We start from the raw sequence: 16715 nt of genomic DNA, 5'->3' as shown, positions 1-16715 counted from the left end.
CGTCCCTTAATAAGCCTTAACTGCTCCAACATTTCCAACACACGCCCTTCTTCGCTTAGCTCTTAAGTCTTTTTTTCTCCTTATCCTTAACCCCATCACATTTCGCCACGCGAATCTAAGCCTCATGCTCACTTACCTTTCGTTCGTACGAGGAATGTTCCCCCAACTCCTCATCTCAACTAAAACTCCCTACTCGCCATCTACTCAACCACCTCTCTACTCTAGAGTGTTGATCCCTTATCTCCGCACGTGTCTATGGCTTTTCACCCCAGCGAGTACCGCATTGCAAGGGCAATATCGTCATTAAAGACCCAAAAGGCAAACCAATGGCATTATCTCAATCTTCCTTTTGGTCTTTTCTATTCATATTGTAAGTTATTCGAGATGACTCCTTGCTATGCTATTTGCTCCCAGTCTTCTCTCAAGTCTCTGACAAAACCTAAACACCACTCCAAGAGTCAAGACAGCACACTTCAAGAATCTTCTTCGTTTTTTTCTTTCCTCTTTCTCTTTACAGATAAACTGAGAAACCCCAACTCACGCCTCGATTCCCAGATGGATTTTGTGAATGTTCTCAAGTTCTCAGCTGCATGCTTTGATCTTCTTGGCTGGTATGTTGTCCACGCATTTTCTCGCCATTGGAAAATTCTGGAAAATGAAGTGGAATTCTATGTTTGAGGAGAAACCTGGGATTTTCTTTGATTTCTCCATGTTAGTTTTATCTCTTTTGTTTGAATTACCCACATTCTTGTGATCATTGTTTGTTATTTGTTTGGATTTCTGCTTGCAGGCCTGTCTTTGCACTGGGTTATCCTCTGTAAGTCTTGGTCTTAAAAAACGAGATATGATAATTCATTTACTCGTTTCTTGTTCTATGAATTCTTAGTTCAGTTACATTTATTGTGTTGGGAAACTGAAAAGGCAAAGGATTGTTAGTTACTGTCATAATAATCCTCAACATCATCTTGGTTCTTAACAGATGTGCTTCAATTTGGGTAATTGAGAGTAACTCAATCTCAGACGTCCGGAAGTTGGTGACATATTGGGTTCTATTTTCCTTGATTTCACTCTTTGATAATACTTTTTCCGAGCTCCTTGAATGGTAATTTTGCTCAACTGCATTCCACTATATGTGACTCTTTTTGTTTCATTTCTTTGCCATTTAGGAATTTGGAGTTGCTTTTTTTCAGTTTTCTTCCTTGTGACAATAATCAAGATGTTTAATGTTCCAGGCCTCCATGTATTTTATTTTCCTTCATTTCTCTGCTTTGACAAATGCCCACAATCTGATCAGCAGAAAGGTTATAACATTTGAACAAGAAGTGTTTTATTTTTGTTTTTTGAAGTAAAATAATTTTCATTTGGAGAAATGGTCTAAAGGGTGTTTGTGCTTGGCTGAGTTCATGGAATTTTCTAGCTAATTTGGGATTTATTCTCAATTTCAAGATCATGGTGGATATTTCAGAAATTGATTAAATATAAACCATGCAAAGTGATTTTCTTTGAAAATGTGGGTGACCCTGACCTACCTTATTGTGCTACTTGGAGCACAAAACATAAGTACAGGTATTTATTAACTAAATTGTATACTTTGCGATAGTTCAAGGAGGTGGTTTTCTTTTCTTTTCTTTTCTTTTCTTTTCTTTTCATTTTATTTATTTATTTTTTTTGGTATCTTGGGTGTCAGCTTTGGAAACAGGATGGATCTACAAGTTTTTATTTCTCATTTTTATAGGGAACTTTTCATATTATAGCTTATAAATATCATAATCACAGTGATAAATAATTGTCTTGTTTGAAAGCATGGATGCACTTACTTCCATGGAATTTGTCTGCCTTGAAATTAAATTAAGCTTTATGCATCATTTGGATGCTGAGAGACAAAAGGAAATAGAAAATTCAGAATCTGCCAGGTTTGTGTACGGCAACTGGATCTTTGGACCCAGTGAAAGCTCTAATCTGTGCACAATTGTAATGTTTTTATTTTCTTCATTTCTTTTTCAACTTTTCATAATAGATGTTAAAAGTTAAAACCTAACTTACTTAGTCCATCCAAGTGGATGCATATAAATGTAAATGGTGTTTAAAAAGTCAGTGGGTAGTTTGGTTTTTTCTTGGAAGATCAGATGATTTGGTGATCATTTGTTCTATTTGCCTTATCCTCGTGAGATTAACTATTTTTTTAATATATTATTTTCTTATATATGCATGTCAGGATACCATTCTGGCCTTACATAAAGCTGATGATTATCTGCTGGCTGGTGATACCGCATTTTGATGGTTCACATTATGTCTATCAACACTTAGTTCATCCATGCTTGTCCATAGACACACAAGTTGTAATGAATCGGCGCTTCAATGAATCAAAAATGTTGTTTCATAGCAGAGAAAACTTTCTTGTTGTAGCAGACCGATATATTAAAGAGAATGGAGCTGAAGCTTTGGCGAAACTACTTGCTAGGAAGGTATGCCATTATAAGTAGGATTATCAACAATCAAACAGAGTTTTATTTGAGATGTTCAGGTAAAAAATGACTATAGTAGGCCATCTAGAATCATTTGGTCTAAATTCATGTATATATCTATATATAATTGTGTTCTCTTTTTTTTCAAATATGCATGTGGCATAATCAGATTCAACTGTGATAGCCCAGAATTTAATTCAGTAATCAACTATTCTGGGAATATGTTGGTTATGGTTTCTCTCTCACTGTCCTCTTTATACATGACTTTTAAGCCTAATGTTGAAGTGAAAGAGATCAAAGCACCTGCAGCACCGGAGCAAAAAGTGGAACAGGTAAGATATATGGTGCGTAGTATCCTCTTCATCTTCAAAGAGTGAAGTGTTCATACTCTTTCCTCTGAGTCCATCATGGCCTTGCACTTCTGGCTTATTGGGCTGAGTGAAGGGATTCCTTTCTTCAAATCATAGAGAGATATGCCATAGTCAGCCTCTTTCATTTGAAGGATTGAAGTACTCAAATCCATTTCTTTGCATCCATCTTAATCCTGCTTTCATGTCTCATGGTTAACCAGGAAGATCAAGCTTCCATCCGTGAGATCTGCAGCGTTATGACACCACCCTTCCTTGGCATAGAAAGGGATCATTAAGCCATGTATGGGATGACAGAAGTCATCATTCAGGTTATCTTGAGAAGTATGAGAGTCGGAATTCTAATTATTGCGTATGGTTCTTGATGTTTAGCTGATATACTATAGGATTTTAAGCATCATGCTCATGTGTATTGTGGTTGTTTATCAGCTATATGGCTTACCAAATGAGGGACTGATTATGGTCATAAGTACCCTTTCCCATTAATTTCTTGCATGTGCTCTGCTGAGATTATGTTTTTCACAGTCCTAATCAGGGCAAACCAATAAACAGCATTATGTTACCTTAACTTCTACAAACTGCCACATTTTCAGGTTAAACAAACAGAGACAAATCTTGGTGAAACTAAAAGTAACACAACTGGTATTGTGGAGATAAAAGAAAGGGCAACAGCACTGATGACTGCAGAAATTGAGGCATGTAGAGATGATAGAAACCCAGAGATATCTCTTCATAAGAAAATCCAGAAAGAGTGGGCTTGTGCTGTATGCCAGGTCACAACCCAAAGTGAGGTGACCTTGAATTCCCATCTTCAAGGGAAGAGACATCAGGCCACTTCTGAACAGCTGAAAGCCAAAAACCAGGCAACCAAAGGCAATGGTTCCCCATCTGCTTCAATGGCCAAGATTTCTGATCAGTCCACCAAAGAGGAGCAACCGGAGTGTACTTCCAACAATCTGAATTCCAAAAACAATGGAATCTCAGCTGCTTCAACAGTGAAGAAACCTGATGAAACCAAAGATGATGAGCGACAAAAGTGTGCATCTAGCAATGGACCGAACCAGAAGAATAACAAAGAGTGGGCTTGTGCTCTGTGCCAGTTCACAACCCAAAGTGATGCTACCTTGAATTCCCATCTTCAAGGGAAGAGACATCAGGCCACTTCTGAGCAGCTGAAAGCCAAAAACCAGGCTACCAAAATCAATGGTACCCCATCTGCTTCAATGGCCAAGATATCTGATCAGTCCACCAAAGAGGAGCAACCGAAGTGTACTTCCAACAATCTGAATTGTAAAAACAATGGAATCTCAGCTGCTTCAACAGTGAAGAAACCAGATGAGACCAAAGATGATAAGCGACAAAAGTGTGCATCTAGCAATGGACCAAACCAGAAGAATAAAAAAGTGTGGGCTTGTGCTCTATGCCAGGTCACAACCCAAAGTGAGGCTACCTTGAATTCCCATCTTCAAGGAAAGAGACATCAGGCCACTTCTGAGCAGCAGCTGAAAGCCAAAAACCAGGCAACCAAAACCAATGGCTCCCCATCTGCTTCAATGGCCAAGAAATCTGATGGGTCCACCAAAGAGGAGCAACCGAAGTGTACTTCCAACAATCTGAATTCCAAAAACAATGGAATCCCAGCTGCTTCAACAGTGAAGAAACCAGACAAGACCAAAGATGATGAGCGACAAAAGTGTGCATCTAGCAATGGATCGAACCAGAAGAATAAAAAAGTGTGGTCTTGTGCTCTATGCCAGGTCACAACCCAAAGTGAGGCTACCTTGAATTCCCATCTTCAAGGGAAGAGACATCAGGCCACTTCTGAGCAGCTGAAAGCCAAAAACCAGGCAATCAAAACCAATGGCTCCCCATCTGCTTCAATGGCCAAGAAATCTGATGGATCCACCAAAGAGGAGCAACCGAAGTGTACTTCCAACAATCTGAATTCCAAAAACAATGGCATCTCAGCTGCTTCAACAGTGAAGAAACCTGATAAGACCAAAGATGATGAGCAACAAAAGTGTGCTTCTAGCAATGGACCGAACCAGAAGAATAACAAAAAGTGGGCTTGTGCTCTATGCCAGGTCACAACCCAAAGTGAGGCTACCTTGAATTCCCATCTTCAAGGGAAGAGACATCAGGCCACTTCTGAGCAGCTGAAAGGCAAAAACAAGGCAACCAAAGCCAGTGGTTCCCCATCTGCTTCGATGGCCAAGAAATCTGATCAGTCCACCAAAGAGGAGCAACTGAAGTGTACTTCCAACAATCTAAATTCCAAAAACAATGGAATCTCAGCTGCTTCAAAAGTGAAGAAACCAGATGATACCAAAGATGATGAGCGACAAAAGTGTGCATCTAGCAATGAACGGAACCAGAAGAATAACAAAAAGCAAGAGAAGGCTCTAGTTCCTGAGACCAATGAGCAAGGCCATCAGAAGAACTTAAAGCAAACTGGCGATGGAATGAAAGAGTTGGGATCATGGTGCAATATCTGTAATGTAAGCTGCACAAGTGAGCTTGACATGGCCTCTCATCTGAATGGAAGGAGGCATTTTGATAGTATAAAACAGCTATCTGAATTATGGTGCAGTAACTGCAATGTAAAGTGCAACAGTGAGGTTGACATGGCCTCTCACCAAAATGGGAGAAGGCACTTGGAGCAGCTCAAGGAACGGTTGGGATTATGGTGCAGCATCTGTAGTGTGAGTTGCAACAGCAAGGTGGACATGGATTCTCACCTAAATGGGAGGAGGCACTTGGACCAGATCGAGGAACAGTTAAGATTCTGGTGCGGGGCATGTAATTTAATGTGCAATAGTGAGCTCAAAATGGCCTCTCATCTGAATCGGAGGAGTCACTTAAAGACGATGAGGAATATCTGATTGCATGTTTCTTCAGACAAATGTTTTTGGTTAGAAGCATACAGGCCAGTGGGGGCTGGTGGTCACAGATGCCTCTGTTTTTGTTGCATGAAATAAAAACAGTATTTCCATGTTCAGTATAGGATTCTTAGTAAGAGGGATGTCTAGTTCATCTATGGAGGATCGGTTCAAAATTCTACCCCTTGAAAATTAGTCTGCAGATATTGGATCAGATCAAATATATGGATAGGAATCCTTGTGGATCTTTCTACTCCATTTTCCCAAAGTGACATCTTTCTTTGAGAAGCATATGATAAATATAACAAAAGAATATACATACGTTACAATTTAAAACAACCCATAAATCAATTACTTGTTTAGTTCATGCATGGCTGGTTCAAAATTAAATCTAATTGAGAATGGGTAGAAGCAGGGAGTGAAAAGTTGAAGGGAAGAATGTAAGATTATGTTAGGAAGAGGTGGAAAGGTTCAAATTAGGAACTAAGACCCATTTTGAGAGACATGGAAAGTGTCTTTAGATTATGTTAAGATATTTTCATTTTTTTTTTCTATTCTTTTTCTTTATTTATTGTAAGAGCATATTTATTACTCGGGAATAAGAAATGAATATATATATATATTTTGGTTTTAGGAATGTAGGATTGAAATGACTATTTGTTTTTATTTTAGTATTTGATAACAATGGAAGTATGCATGAAAAAATAAATTGACAATACTACCCTTAGAAGAATTTGTCTTTTTGGTTAATTAATAAGCTTAAGAAAAATAACATTTATTCAATAAATAAAATTAATCACACAGTCATAAGAACCTAATGAAAATATAAGGATAAAATAGTAATTTTAAAATATTCATTTAAGTTATCCAAGCACATTCCCACTCTTCATTCCCTTGTACCAAATATGGTCTTTTAAGTGTTTGCCAACTTATTTTTTTTTTGGCAATATATCGATATTGTATCGATTTTATCACCAAGTCACTAATTCTTTGAGTGACTTCCAAAATTTTGAAATGGGCTTTTAAGATTCAGCCCAACCAAGCGATTGCAACAATTGCTATCTCTTGGAAGCCCAGCCCAGCCCATATCACTGCACCCATGACCTCACGTACAAAAGGGAACGGCTGTGCCACCATACCAACAATGCTATTTGTTATAGTTATGCAATGGAAATGTATTAATATATATAAATTATAAACAAAACTTACATATAAAATTCATAAATGTAAATATCCTATTGTGGACCCGTATTTTTTGCATGTGTTTCCACTCAATGGTGTGACTTGCTTTTTATTTGAAAATTTTGATTTTTTTTTTTTAATTGATTTTGGAGCAGCCACTTATTTTTGTTTTATTTTTAAAAGAGGAAGAAAAAAAAAAAAAAACCCCTAAGTGTGACTCCTAGAAAGGAAAAGCAGATATATGAAAACTAAGTTTGAGTCCAAGGGTCCGTAACATCCCTTTAAACTCTAAAAATTAGGCTTCTACTAATCAAGTTAAGGCATATATGACAATTGATTAATCAATCAACGGATACTAAGGAATGATCATAGGATAAGGTATATCATGCATAGAGCGTAAAAAAAATAAATAAGATGAAGACTAGAGCATACCTCAGTATTGAGCAATAATGCGCTACATGAAAAACAAGGTTAATGTATAATACCAAGTATAGAAATAATTACATGCGTGTCATATAGCAGAGGCATAAATTAATTATTAGTCAAACAAGCATAACAATCAATAATCACAGGATAAAAACTCATATGTTAGACCCCACCAATGCCTGATTTATTTGTGCATGAATAAATTCTATAAAACTTCCATTTTCCTAATAATCATAGAGGAGGATCATAGAAATATGGAAGGAATTCCATTATTTTTGGAATTATAGAATTTTTTCATGTTTATTAAAAATGGAGAAAAATCAAGTAAATTATTAAAAATTAGAGAAAGTAACCAAAATGAATGCTAGAAGGAAGTTTGGTAGCAAATTTATCAAAGTTGGATTCTTATTACCTAAAAAAAAAAAAGGTCTAAGGATGAATTTTTAAAGTCAGTATTATCCAATTGAAAATGAATTTGAAAACTCTATTCAAGACTATAAGTTACTAAAGAAAGAAACATCTAGAGGAGGGGAGTATGCATATGGAAAAAAGGTGGTCATGTAGAGTAGGTCCTATGGTTCAAAGTCGCAATATCGGTCATTGACTTGGAGGATCCTAAGACATATAGGTCTCGGTGTATCGGCTTGGTATCATATGATATGTAAAATAAGCTAATTAGAAAATTCAAGCTATTATAAATAAATCTCATGATCATCTTTGCTTGATCTAATGTCTCCTTAATTTGCTTCATGCTTCCAATATCTTCAAGCATCAAATCAATACAGTGGGATACACAAGGAGACCAACACAAATGTTTTCACTTCTCCATCAATAACATATTGGATGCTTTAAAACTTGCCTTATTATCAATGACTAGTTTAACAACATTTTCCTCCCCAACCTCCTCTACAACTTTATCCATAAGGGAAAAGATGTAGTCTACTATCTTAGGTATGTTGGTAGTGTCAACTGAAGAATGGTATATCATACTTCTATCTTAATAAATCATGAGATTGATGATAGGCTTTCTAGTCCTAGAACTCCAACCATCACACATGATTTTGCACTCATATGTAAGTCATTTAGCCTTCAATGTGGTTATATATACCTTAAGCTCTTGCACCTCTTCCACCAAATATGTATTTCCAATTTGGTATCACATGGGACCCTTGATGCTTGGACTTGCTTCTACTATGGTATCAATCATTGATTGATAGTAAGGTCCACTATTAGCTGCATTAAAGGGTATTGCATTAAAGAGAAAGAATTTAAAAATGACTCTACCCACTCTCTTCACGCCTTCGGTAGAAAACAAACTTTTTATTGATTTCTACTTTGATGGGAACATGTAAGGATCAATTCCTTTTGGAGGTATGCTAACTCATTCTCTTACACTGAAGCTACGTGACAGTCTATGCTTAATTCCCACACTAGAAGGTTGTGAGGAACTAGCACCCTTCTGATGCTCTTTTCTACATTCTTAAAAAATTCGACAACTTTCTTTCATTACTTGTTTCATTTGTCTTCTTTCAAAATTAGTCATATCAACTTCCTCAATTTCATCATCAGAATCATCGTCATCAATTTCATAGAAATTTTCTTCATTTAAGGAGCTCAAAAGTTGTTTTTTTTTTCTTTAATTGTGCATTTTCTTTTGAAGCATCAGACATATGTTGTCTAACACTTTGTGACATTTCTATCGGTACACGTGGACATCTTTTCACTTGTTCAAATATATGTGCAATGTGTTGCTTTAATCTTGTTATACCTTCATGTATAACTTTGCCACAATATTTACACTTGATGGTTCTTCTACTACCATCAACATATTCTGCATGCTTCTAACCAATATAATGTTTTGAAGTCATTTTGAAATTTTAGTTTCACTATGTATAAAAGTAAAACAACTTACTTTTCAAATTAAACATATATAAACTCATTTATATAAGAATTATAATATTCAAATTTCCACCAACTTATATGTTTTTTTTTTCTAATTTAATTAAACAAAAAGGTTTGTTTTAATAATTATCAATTTCCTAATGCAATTTAATTTTAGAATATTGTAAAATAAAAAATCCATATGATATAGTGAAATAAAATTGATTCAAATATAAGTATCATTTTTCTATACCATATAAATGTATACCATTAAATTCATATTGTTACCATATAAAAATAAATTCTACTAAAAAAAACAATAAACATGATCATACCTAAGTTCACAATCTTTTATTTTTCATTTATTTATATCTTTTTTTAATTAAATAAATAATAGTTAAATAACTAAATATTTTTATAAAACAATTTTTTTTTTTTAAAAAAAAGTTTGTTTTGATAATTATTGATTTCTTATTTTAATTTAATTGTAGAATATTATAAAATATATTATAAAATAAAAAATCTACATAATATAATAAAGTAAAATTGATTCAAATATAAATTGTAATTTCTCTATACCATGTAGATGCATACCCTTAAATTCATATTATAAAATTGTGAATTTAATTATACAATATTATAAGATAAAAAACATATCATGATATAATAAATGAAAAATGATTTAATAAAAATATAATCTCTATATCATACGAAACTAATTATTGATTTCTCAATATAAACATGTCATTAAATCATTACTTTTATAATTATGATTTTTTGAAATTATATTATTATTTTTATAAAACAAACTTTTTAAAAAGTATGTTTTGATACTTATTGATTTCTATTATAATTTAATTCTAGAATATTATAAAATATATTATAAAATAAAAAATCTACATAATATAATGAAGTAAAATTGATTCAAATATAAATGTAATTTCTTTATAGCATGTAATTAAATGCATATTATTAAATATGTATTATTAAATCATTACTTTTAAAATTATAATTCTTTGAAAAAAAATTGGTTTAAATAATTATTGATTTTCTAATGTAATTTAATTTTGCAGTAGTATAAGATACAAATATATATTAAAAATATAATATCTATACCATATAAAAACATACTATATGAAGTTTACCATATAAATGTATTTTATATTAAGAAATATAATTTCCACAACATATAAAAATAATTTGGTGAATCAATTTAATATTATAAGATAAAACATACATAATTTGATAAATTAAAAATATAATCTCTATATAATATAAAAACATTGCAGATAAATATTTTTAATATCATCATAATATTATCATTATGAATTCCCCAATTTCATATAAACATTATTTTCCAATTCCCCAATTTCATAACATTACATATAAATATTACTTTTCAATTTAACCATCCACCATACTCCTCAATTTTACCAATTTAAATACATGTAAATAAATAAATAAAATTCTAATTTTGCCAATTTAACTTCAATTTCCTTCCCTAACACACCAGGATTTGTCGGATGCCTTCCCCATCACACCCATATTGCCACACATAGTTACATGATTGTAGCAGTCATGACACCATGTAACCACAACTAGAGGGAGGAGGGTTGCCTTGTCAGTGTCTAGTCACCACTACGGCACCACCGACACACCAAAGATCCTAGGCTATACTTCAACAATGGTATATTTATGTCAGGTAAGTAAATCTTCAATTGTGTGTCTCATCCTTTGTTGATTCCTTATTAATAAAATTGAGAAAATATTAAATTGTGTGTTTTATATATAAAAAAAAAAATGAAATGAAATTGGAAATAGAAAATAACCAAATGAAAATAAAGAGAAAAGAAAAAAAAATGAAAAGGAATTAATTTGGGCTTGAATGAAATAGAGTTTTAAAAGAAAAATGGGAGTTAGTTATTGGGTTTTTTTTTTTTAACTTGGGCTGGGCTTGAGTGGGTTGTTTGGTAAGTGAATTAAAAGGAAAAGAAATGTAAGTGAATTAAAAGGAAAAGAAATGGGTTTGGTAAAAAAGAAGGGAAACAATAGCAGATTGTGGGAGAAAGGGGGGCGGCGGCACTGTGGAAAATTTCACCTCGCCGGAGCTTTGACCAGTCGTTTGGGTGGTCAAACGACCTCCGTTTCGGCTCAAATTTTGAGGGGGTGCTCTACTCGACGAGAAGAACAATCGTACGATGGCCAATCGTATTTTTAGCGGCTGAATTCTTAGATATGTGGTAGGGGACCCTAACCCTAAAACTTAAATTTAATGTGTTTTTCCTTTGAAAAAAATTGTAAATATTGTCATTATGAGTTGAGTAGGAATTCTGGGTGTTTTATGAATTTTTATGGATTATTTGGAATTTGTTTGGAATTTTTGTAATTGCGGGAAATTGATTTTGATTGATGATTAATTGTTTTGAATTGTTAAAAAATTATTAGAAGGGTTGAAAAATTCCAAAATTATGGTTAAATTTCAAATATAGTGATTTGTGAATTTTTGGGCATTGGTTAGAATATTTTCGGAATTTTTATGGTGGAAAGTTAGTTAATTTTGGATATTGAAAATTATTAGAAGGGTTGAAAAATTCCGAAATTAGGGTTTAATTTCAAAAATAGTGATTGTGAATTTTTGGGCATTAGTTAGAATATTTTTGGAATTTTTATGGTGGAAAGTTAGTTAATTTCGAATGTTAGAAATTATTATAATGGTTGAAAAATTCTGTAAGTGTGGTAAAATTTCAAGATTTTTGATATGCAAAATTTTGAATATTTATTTGGGATATTATCGGAAATTTTAATGTGGGAAATTATTTTATTGGATTATTAGGGAATGTTGAGATTGTTGAAACTATTGAGGAACCTTGGAATTGTGGCATTCATTTGCATCATGGTTATGTAGAAATAAATAAATAAATAAATAAAATTATGAAGATTGTGAAAAGTGTATGAAGTGGAAAAAAATGAAATAGTGATGAGAAGTGAAAGTCGTGTGGGGCGAATTAAGAAGGGAGAGAGATCCCTAGGGTGAAAGACCCAAAAGTTACCCCGGGAAGACTCCGAATGGGGAGTGTATTTGGGTGCGAACGCATATCCTTCGGTGAAAGCCCGAGAACAATAGTGCATTGTATAACTGTGTGTCACACGTTCATGTTCATTCATGTAATTGTTGAATATTGTGAAATTATGTATAATATTAGATATTAAACTATGTGGTTTGATTGATACTGTTGAATTGTTCCTTTTGTATTGAAGTGTTCTTTTCGTATTCTTTGGAACTTAGTAATCCCCTTAACCCTTGGGCGTTAGGCATCCTATTGAGCAATGTGGAAATGCTCACCTCTTCCTTGTTACACATTTTTAGATGCAGATATCTCTCCTGAGGATCCACAGGTGGGGTAGGGAAGACTTCAGGATGCTCCTGGAGCGGCCTAGTGGAGCGTGGCATTTTCTATTATTTTATTTTATTTTATTTTGGGATTTGTTTTAGTAATTATGACTTATGGATTTGTTATGAAGCTTTATTTTGATTAAGTTGTTAATTGTGAACTTTTATTTTTGGACTATAATGAATATTTATTTAACCTTGTTGTTTTGAGTAGTTTTGGGATATTGTAGTTTATGAGAATTTTAGTGGGATGTATGAAAAAAAAAATCCAGAGTGTTTTGGGTGACTGCCAACTTGGAATAGGAGGAACCCTTAGGGTCAATCCTTTGACCTGGGGTCACAGGTCAAATTTTGGGTCGCCCGAAATTTGGGTCGTGACAGCGTGGTATCAAAGCCAAGGTTGCAGTAATACCTTGGGGTCAATGTTTGTGGGTGTTGTGTGTATTGTAATGTTATGTAATGTTATCATTTTCTGTATGTGTTAGTTAATGAGTTTATTATTAAATAAATTAGTTAATTGTTGATTCTTGATGTTTGAAAAGCCTTGTGATGGTTCTTGTAGATGATAATAAAAACATGATGATGTTAATTATGTTAAATTATGTATTGTGATTGTAGGAAAGTGAAAGTTTTGATAGTTGTTGAAGTTGTTAAATGGGTACATGTGAATTTATTTTGCTCACCTTGGTAATGTGGTTGAATTAGGGATTGTTAAATTTGAAATGGCGGGAAGGACCAGAAGAGGAGAATCTGAGAGAATTGAGGAGTTGGAGTCGGAAAGAGAAGAACTAAGAGAAGAACTACTCTGAGAAGTAAGAAGAGAGTTGAGAGAGACTGTTCAGTCGATGAAAGGTCAGGACTCTATGAAATCAGGAGGTACCCAAGGCCATGAGGATTCAGACCACTCACATAGGAGGAACCGCACTGAGAGGCCAGTAATGAGCCAAATGGAAGCGATGAAGAGATTCATGGTGATGCAGCCTCCATTTTTTAATGGAGAGCCCAGTGCAGAAGCAGCTGAGCATTGGTTGAGGAGGATGAGAAGAATTCTGGTGGGATTGGACATACCTAAGGAAAGGAGGGTAAGTTTGGCAGCATACATGCTTGTGGATAAAGCTGATTTCTGGTGGGAATCGATGAGAAGAGTGTATGACACTAAGGTTATGACTTGGGATGAATTTGAGGGGATCTTTGGCAAGTATTTTGGAGAAGTGGCTAAGCACGCCAAGAGGATGGAGTTTGAGCACCTCATCCAAGGAACCATGTCGGTGCTGGAGTATGAGTCACGCTTTTCGGAGTTGTCTAGATTCGCTTTGGGGATGATCGGGGAGGAAGGAGAAAATGCTAGAAGGTTCCAACAGGGGTTGAGGCCTGCTATTAGGAATAAATTAGTCTCATTGGCAATAAGGGACTATTCTGAGTTGGTTAAGAGGGCTTTGTTGGTGGAGCAGGACATGGACGAAACCAACCAAATTCAAGAACAAAAGGGGGACAGAAAAGGGAAACAAAGAATGGGGGAAAGTTCCTAGGGGCCGCAACAGAGGTAGAGGACTCAGCAGTTTGAGAGGCATCTCTCGTTCTATGCAGGAGGTGGGCAGATTGCTCAGAGGGCGACAGTTAATAGAGTATGTTATGGTTGTGGAGCAGGAGACCACTTATGGAGGGCTTGCCCATTGCGAGGCGCACAACAGGCTCGACTTCAGTCTCAGGGAAGTTCTCAGCAACAGTCAGTAGTGCCTTTCCAGCCCCCTTAGTTTCAATTGCCTTACTACCAGATGCCACAATTACCCCCAGCAGCACAGGGAACCAAGACAGCTACCACGAGTCAGACCCGCTCTTCTCAGGGGTCGAATGTTAGAGGTAGGGGAAGGCAGACAGCTGGGAGAGTTTTTGCCTTGACCCAACAGAGCTAAATGAGGACGCCCTCCTGGTGGAAGGTATGATTTTGGTATATAGTACTTGGGTGCGTGTTTTGTTTGATACTAGTGCAACTCATTCTTTCATTTCTGCATCTTGTGCTACTACATTGGGGTTGAAATCGGAAAGGGTAGAGAATTTGTTACTTATTGAATCCCCTATGGGTACGAACTTTAAAGTTGATAGAATATACAAGGGGTGCGTTATTACCTTAGCGGATAGAGCACTTAATGTGGATTTGAAGATTTTAAATATGACTGGTTATGATGTTATCTTGGGAATGGATTGGTTGGCAGTGTATAGAGATCTTATTGATTGTCATCGCCGTAGGATAATATTTTGCTTGCCAGATGGTTTTGAGGTTTGCTTTGTTGGAGGGAAGTGTATTAGTCTCCCTTTTTCGCAGTTTGACCCATGCTATCAGTATGTGTTGAGGAAATGATCAATAAATTTCCTAGCTTGCCTTCGTGGTAAGGAGAAGGCCCAGAAGGGCATTACAGAAATTCCAGTGGTGAGAAAGTTTCAGGATGTATTCCCAAATGAGTTGCCAGGTTTACCACCTCATAGAGAATTTGATTTCTCTATTGAAGTATACCCAAGAACTGATCCTATTTCAGTATCCCCTTATAGGATGCCCCCCTCTTGAGTTGAAGGAATTGAAAACTTAGTTGGATGAATTGTTATGTAAAGGTTTTATTCGTCCGAGTACGTCGCCATGGGGAGCCCCAGTGTTGTTTGTGAAAAAAAATGATGGCACACTAAGGTTGTGTATTGACTATAGGAAGTTGAATAGAGTTACTGTGAAGAACAAGTATCCTCTTCCAAGAATAGATGACTTGTTTGACCAGTTGAAGGGTGCAAAGTATTTTAGTAAGATTGACTTGAGAACTGGGTATCATCAATTGAGAGTTAGGGAAGAAGATGTTCCTAAAACCGCTTTTAGAATGAGATATGGGCATTATGAATTTCTAGTCATGCCTTTTGGGTTAACTAATGCCCCCGCTGCTTTCATGGATTTAATGAACAGAGTATTTCGTGCTTACTTGGATCAGTTTGTGATTGTGTTTGTGGATGACATTTTGATTTACTCCAAGAGTTTGGAGGAGCATAAACAACATTTGGTGACCACTCTTAAAACTTTAAGAAGACATCAGTTGTATGGGAAGTTGGACAAAAGTGAGTTTTGGCTTACTGAAGTGAATTTCTTAGGCCATGTGGTTTCTGAGGCAGGAATAACAATAGACCATTCCAAGGTGGAAGCTATACAAGAGTGGCAAAGGCCTACTAATGTATTTGAGATTAGAAGTTTCTTGGGGTTGGTTGGATATTATAGGAGGTTTGTGGGAGACTTCTCTAAGATTGCATCACCAATGACTCGGTTGACTAGAAAAGGGGTGAAGTTTGAATGGAATGAGGAGTGTGAGAATGCTTTCCAAGAGTTGAAGCGGAAATTGACCACTGCTCTAGTGTTAACTGCTCCTATTAGTGGAGAGTTGTTTACGATTTATTGTGATGCTTCTACAGTGGGGTTAGGGTGTGTGCTAATGCAGCAAGGCAAGGTGATAGCTTATGCCTCAAGACAATTAAAGCAGCATGAGGGGAATTATCCGGCACATGATTTGGAGCTTGCAGCAATGGTGTTTGCCCTAAAGACTTGGAGACACTATTTGTATGGAGAGAAGTTTGAGGTGTACTCTGATCACAAGAGTTTGAAATACATTTTCACTCAAAAGGATCTGAACTCTAGGCAGAGGAAATGGATGGAGACATTGGAAGATTATGATTTTGCCCTTCATTAACATCCTGGGAAGGCGAATGTTGTAGCAGATGCCTTGAGTAGGAAGAGCTATGGCCAGTTATCTAGCTTGGGGTTGAGAGAGTTTGAGATGTATGCAGTTATTGAGGACTTTGAGCTATGTCTTAGTTGGGAAGGACATGGTCCATGCTTGTACAGCATATCGGCTAGACCAATGGTTATCCAAAGAATAGTGGAGACCCAAGTTCATGATGAGTTTTTAGAAAAGGTTAAAGCCCAGTTGTTAGCAGGTGAGGTAGATGAAAACTGGTCTATGTATGAAGATGGGAGTGTGAGGTTTAAAGGGAGATTGTGTGTGCCAAAAGATGTGGAGTTGAGAAATGAACTTCTAGCAGATGCTCATAGGGCGAAGTATACCATCCACCCTGGGAATACCAAGATGTATCAAGA

At 35.6% G+C, this 16715-nt stretch overlaps 1 protein-coding gene across 3 annotated transcripts; it reads left to right on the top strand.

Moving 5' to 3' along the window:
- The first annotated feature begins 381 nt into the window (after positions 1-381).
- On the top strand, positions 382-6051 carry LOC117911434 (enolase-phosphatase E1-like). Of its 3 annotated transcripts, XM_034825804.1 has the most exons (6): positions 382-611; positions 791-817; positions 980-1102; positions 2216-2465; positions 2738-2797; positions 3427-6051. In XM_034825804.1, exons 1-6 carry the CDS (start codon positions 385-387, stop codon positions 5713-5715), a joined length of 2976 nt encoding a protein of 991 aa, XP_034681695.1. In that variant the 5' UTR covers positions 382-384; the 3' UTR covers positions 5716-6051. The 3 variants fall into 3 exon arrangements, with proteins under 3 accessions (XP_034681695.1, XP_034681696.1, XP_034681697.1); XM_034825805.1 differs by lacking the exon at positions 2738-2797 and having other exon boundaries at positions 383-611; XM_034825806.1 differs by lacking the exons at positions 382-611; positions 791-817; positions 980-1102 and having other exon boundaries at positions 2327-2465; positions 2635-2797.
- Positions 6052-16715: the final 10664 nt, after the last annotated feature.

This window comes from Vitis riparia, chromosome 3, assembly GCF_004353265.1.
Source record: "Vitis riparia cultivar Riparia Gloire de Montpellier isolate 1030 chromosome 3, EGFV_Vit.rip_1.0, whole genome shotgun sequence".
Taxonomy (NCBI): Eukaryota; Viridiplantae; Streptophyta; class Magnoliopsida; order Vitales; family Vitaceae; genus Vitis; species Vitis riparia.
Note: the sequence above shows the minus strand (reverse complement) of the source record. Positions and strands in the feature narration are given on the sequence as shown.